At 42.3% G+C, this 5,920-nt stretch overlaps 1 protein-coding gene across 1 annotated transcript; it reads left to right on the top strand.

Annotated features, from left to right (window-relative positions):
* The first annotated feature begins 3,202 nt into the window (after positions 1-3,202).
* On the top strand, positions 3,203-5,604 carry LOC140249972 (uncharacterized). The gene has a single exon (XM_072332272.1). It carries the CDS (start codon positions 3,665-3,667, stop codon positions 5,498-5,500), a length of 1,836 nt encoding a protein of 611 aa, XP_072188373.1. The 5' UTR covers positions 3,203-3,664; the 3' UTR covers positions 5,501-5,604.
* The last annotated feature ends 316 nt before the right edge of the window (positions 5,605-5,920 follow it).

Below are 5,920 nucleotides of genomic sequence, written 5' to 3'. Positions count from 1 at the left end.
CTTTTCTGTGCACAGGTGTGTGAAACTGGTGCCAACAGCTGGAATCAGCTGGGGCTGTAGGCCTGCAGACCATGGTGCCAGCTACTGGAGTGAGTGGGATCTTGCCAGGCAAGCAGAGCCTGTGATTGTACTCAAGGAACATGTGAATGTGCATGTGCTTTTGAGCCTAGAAACTGTGCGTGTGTGCCTGAAGCAGTGAATGTCTATCTCTGCCAGCTGGGAAAGGGGACTCATCAGTCTGTGCCTGTATTTACCTGAGTCCTTTGTGTAAGAACTGCTGTAGCCTGGGGCAGACCCTGTGGGCAATACTGTCACTGCCCCATCTATGTTTCTCTGTCTGCACGTGTCTTGGATACAGGTCCAGCTTTGCTACTGGTTGAACCTGCAAAATCATTCACCACTCGCACAGCCAGAGACTGGTGCCCCTGGGATGGGCTCAAGCAGCCCTGCACTGCACTGCACTTTGTTCTCAGCCTCACTTAACTCCTTTATCTAAAATGATTTGTTAGTTGACTCTTTGCAAGCATGAATTGCTTATATATTTTTCATATATTTTACTTACGGAAAAATTGCTAATAATTCTGAAAAACAGTTGCCTATTACTATAAATCCTTTTAGAGTTACTGGTACAAAATTCATTCAGATTCATCTAGGTTAATTATTTAGCAACATACTTCTTTTTTGTTTTTGCAGACAAGCTTCACTCTTTCTTTTAAGATTATTTAAAATATTAATCTAATGATAAATGAAAACATCTTAGTCTCTAGATTTATAATCTGCTTCATTATTTAATGGATATTTTACAGGAATTACCTTGAAACTCAATGGGCTTGACCTTGCTTTCATGGAAATCAATTGAAAATCTCTCACCGAGTTCAATGGATTTTGACTAACTTAACTTCACTGTGTAATGTTGCTAATGTCAGCTTTGGCTATCTGAATTATCCCTGACACTAAGCACACAGATTCCCACTTACAAAGATAATTTAAAAAAAAAAAAAAAAAAAGAAAACTGGACACTTTACCCTTTCCATAAGCTTTTTTTGCCTGACTATTAATATTCACGTGGCATATTTAATAAGATGCAACATATATGCCATCAGAAAGGTAACAGGATTAATTAATTTTCATGGATGATCTGTATTTACGCTAACATATTAATGAACCCTGTTCATTATAGAAACTACACCTCAAGGGACATGAAGACTTAATTACTTGCCACAAGATATTTAGGTATTTTCCTCACAAACAAAATTAATTCAAAGTCTCACTGAAGTTACACAACCTATTGGTACATTTACATTTGGAATTAATTCTTTTTTTTTTTTTTTTTTTTTTTTTCCTATACCGTTATCTACAGCTGATTGAGGAGGAGAATAATAAATAGTGGGTTTAATTGGAACAGAATCACAGAATCACAGAATGGCCCAGGTTGGAAGGGACCTCAAGGATCATGAACCTCATGATATCTTTACATGAACCAACTTAGAGGGCTTTTTTTCTAACATCTACAAGTCAGTGATGAACAAAATAAAGCAATAAAATGTTAAGAGGAATATTCACATAGATGGCACAAATCCAGAACAGTTTGCTGATATGAAGTTGGACATACACTTCGCATGGACAGATTTATTCAATTATTATTTAATCAATTATTCTTCAAAATCCTTAAGTTCTTATTTCTTTGTGATAGTCACTCAGATAATATCATTAAGTTACAAATATTGTTTTACAAAGGATCCTTGGGAAATGAAGGCAACTCAGCCAGAACTCCAAGTATCCTTAGAAAATTCCAGTGTGCCATGAATATACACAGCATGATATCAGGATGTCTATAGTATATTAATTTTTGTGTGTTTTACTGTATTTGGGAAACTTCTACTTAACAGTCTTATTCCTAAATGTAAGTGTAAAGTTATGATGCACAGATTTAAAAATAAATAAATAATTAAAGCAATAAAATGTCATATCCCAATGTACTACAATTTAGCATGACTTGAAGCAGATACATCCTTGTTGCAAAGATTTGGATGCTTGCGGCTCTTAATTCCAAGCCGGTCAGTAGGATAAAGGGCTTATAACTCACTTGTGCATTCTGCTCATCTCAGAAGAATCATAAAGCCTCACAGGTGCTACCACTAACACGTGTGACCCTCCCATGATTACTGCCTTGCCTTGGCTGAAATCTTGTCTGCCAATTGCATTTCAGGAGTTTGATTCCCAGACCATAAAAAATCATTGCAATTTAGAAGTATTCTATTATTTGTGAAGAAAAAAAGACACTGAAAAAGAATAATAGCAAGTTTTTTTTTCTTCTTCTTTTTTTATGTTTCGAGGATCCAAAGTTAAATTTTATACTGCTGGACAAAGGTAGAAAAAAGGCTATGGAATGCAAAATAATACATCCTACAAAACCCAATGTTACATATACAGTTGGACACAAAATCTGTCTCTAGGAAAACAATCATTTCATTGATGACCTATAGCAGATTAGTTATATATGTCAAGGTATGCCAGACTTCAATTATTCATTTGTTCAAGTGAACCGAATGTGGATATGCTTTGTGTGGGGAGTTTTCTAAATAAGATCATAATGAAAGAATAATGATTCTCATCAAACAATTCTGAAAAAAAAAAAAAAAAAAGTCCAAACAAATCCAATCCAAACATCCCATATTGACAAGTACACTCATTTGAAGCATTTGCAATTGCATTGTATTTTGTTAATTCCCTATTGATCCTTCTTGTCTATGCAATATAAATACAAAGGACATTGGAATATGTACAGAAACATGCAAAGAAATTACAGCCATCTCTTAATTTCTTAATTAGGCGAGCTGGTGTGGTCAGTACATCTCCATACCTTTTAACTATTCTTATCTTCAAAATGGTGTGTTTAGATACCTGTTCATAACTGAAACATCGTCCTATCTAATGCTTTGGTTTTAAACAACAAATGCATAGTGAGACTAGCTGCATGGAAATTTCCATATTTAAACTTAGGATTTAAAACAAATGTAAAGCAAAAGAATTAAGGCAAAATCTGAAGTGATTTCCTTACATTTTCAAATTCATCATTTTCTGAGATACATGATACAAATAACTTCCATTTCACTATATTTGTATAAAATTCTCACTGGTAGTAGTGAATCCTCCCAACAAAAATACGTTGCTTTTGCAATGATACTTTATTGGTTGTTGTATTAGGCATCAGCGAGATCTCGTGCTGTAACGCGATAGGTCTTCCCATGCTCAGTAATGCATATGTATTAGATGAAATAGGAGCCCTATATAAGGGACTCACGAGGTTAATTAAATGCCATTTTACCACCCACCACATTGGTGTAAGCAGTGCGTAACTTGGCCACGGGGCCGTCGGAAGCACATTACAAAGGACGTGATTCTTTAAGGTTACTTGATTAAGGTAACATTTGGTGCCCTCTCTGAGGCACGTCCTGGGGGTAGTGTGCGACGGCTAACTGCGTGGCGGACGCAAGTCCTACGGTTAGATCCCGTAGAAGCGCCTCGGTGGGCGGAAATTGAAGCAGCTGCTACCTGCGGTTCGGTCGTAAGAAAACGAGGACCGTGGAAGACTGCGGGACTACAGGTCTCGAGTATATACAAAGGGTGCAAGGACGTACGGTGTCGCGCACCAGAAAAAACAATGGATTCCGTCATTAAGGTAGTATCACGAGTTTGTAAAACTCACTGCGTTAGAAATGTTCCTTCTAAGAAGGATATAGCTGCCGTCATCTCCTGTTTGGAGGTGGCGCAGATTTTACCCTCCCCTAGTAATCTGCTCGATTCGGAGCGGTGGGATTCTTTCACCGCTGCCATGCTCCATAGAGCAATGCACGAGTATAAAGCGGAGGAGTTAAAAACCTGGGGTTTGGTCCTGGGTGCTCTTAAAGCCGCTAAGGAGGAGAAACAAGTCCAGGCCATCGCGACTGGGGTTTTTGGTCTGGATACTGGGACGTCCGGGGTCCCGGGGGGTGCGGAGGAATCGCTTTCTGGCGGCGACTCTGCACCCAAAATGGCGCCGGCCACGCCGGCCGTTTTCACAATGGCCATGGCCGCGCCCGAAACAACTCCGGAAGAGAAGGCGGAAGTTGTGTCATCTGGGGAGGCGCCACCATATTATCCCCGCCTATACCCCTCTTTGCAAAGCTTTTACTCGCCTGAGGGGGATGGAATTTGTCCGAGGGAGGGAGAGTCGTGTGGGGAGGCGCGCCGTGGAGGCGTTGAGCCACCCCCAGACCCACCTCCGGAGGAGGGATCTCGTCCCGAGAAGGGTGAGAAAAAAGCGGAGGAAAGAAAATTGCCTATCCCCACCCCGTTTGTCTTATCTCCCGAGGAGGGGGAGGAGAGAGGGGTGGAGAGAAAGGAATTGCCTGCCCCCACCCTGCCGGTCCCGTTTCCCCAGAAGGGGGAGGAGAGAGGGACGGAAAGAAAGGAAATGCCTACCCCTGCCCTGTCGGTCCCGCCTCCCCAGAAGGGGGAGGAAAAAGAGGAGGAACGAAAGGTTCCGCCTACCCCCACCCAATTGGTCGCGTCTCCCCGGAGGAGGGAGGAGCGAGAGGATTCTCGCAAGCCCACCGATTGGTCGGATATCCGTGAATCAATGAGAGGGTTGGGGCTTAAGGAACGGGACTGGGCGGTGTTTCCGATAGTCGTCCAGAAGAAAGGACCAGTTTGGGTGCCTTTGGAAGCGAAAGCAGTGACTCGGTTTATAGAGGCAATTGAGAAAAAGGGCTTGAGGTCCCCGATGACTATGAGTACCTTTGAGGCTCTTATGGCCCCGGGTCCCCTACTGCCATATGATATTGAAAGCCTTATGAGAGTTGTCCTTGAACCAGTACAGTTTACTGTGTGGAAGGAGGAGTGGACGGTACAACTTAAGGCTGTTGTAGCACAGACTGCTTGTGATCCGAACCACCCAGCGAATGGGAAGGAGGGAGATCCGAAAACTAGTTTAATGAGGCTTTTAGGAACGGATGCAGATCTGGCTGGATCTGCAGAGAAGCAGCTTAGGCTCCTCCGTCCGGGAGAATTACTTGCCTCCACGGGGGCGGCTTCTACTGCTTTTAGAAACTTTGTAAGAAAAGCAGAACCTGTTTCCCCGTGGTCAGAGATAAAGCAGGGTCCCTCAGAAACATTCTCTGAATTTGCCAATCGATTGATACAGGCAGTAGAAGGATCAGAACTACCTAAGGAAGCATTATCTTCCGTTATAAAAGATTGTCTTAAGCAAAAGTCTCATCAGAATATTAGAGATATCATTCGGGCGGCTCCTGATGATCTGGAGACTCCGGGTGAAATTATTAAGTATGTGCTGGACAAACAACAAGCAACACCATTGCCCAGTGATGGCCTGACAAAGGCATGGCTTTCGGTTATGACCGCACAAAATAATCAATCTAAGAACCCCTGCTTTAAATGTGGCCAGACTTTCCTTTCAGGCATGGTTGATGGGAACCCGCCAGCCGCAACCGCGAAGTGATTCTTCAGGAAAGAAGAAAGGAACAGATAAAGAACCACTGCTTGTACCTACGAGAAGGACATTTGTTGTATCACTTGTTGTGTGTTTTTATGTATTTGTGTTTGTTACAGGGGGAGAGGGTGCTCATCTCATGTCACAACCAGAAAATATTTGGGTCACATGGTCTAATCGAACTGGGCAGAAAGATTTCTGCCTGAGTTTACAGTCAGCCTCATCACCGTTTAGTACATGCCTTATTGGTGTACCCAGGTGGGACCCAGAGGAGTTTAACGGATATGTGCGAAAGAAGCTAATGTCACCACAATGGTCTTGTCGGAACTCCTGATGGACATTAATAACATCAGACATGCTGTTCTCCAGAACAGAGCTGCGATAGACTTTCTGCTACTGGCCCAAGGGCACGGATGCAAGGACTTTGAA

Source organism: Excalfactoria chinensis, chromosome 3, assembly GCF_039878825.1.
Source record: "Excalfactoria chinensis isolate bCotChi1 chromosome 3, bCotChi1.hap2, whole genome shotgun sequence".
Taxonomy (NCBI): Eukaryota; Metazoa; Chordata; class Aves; order Galliformes; family Phasianidae; genus Excalfactoria; species Excalfactoria chinensis.
This window is presented reverse-complemented; position numbering and strand designations above follow the sequence as displayed.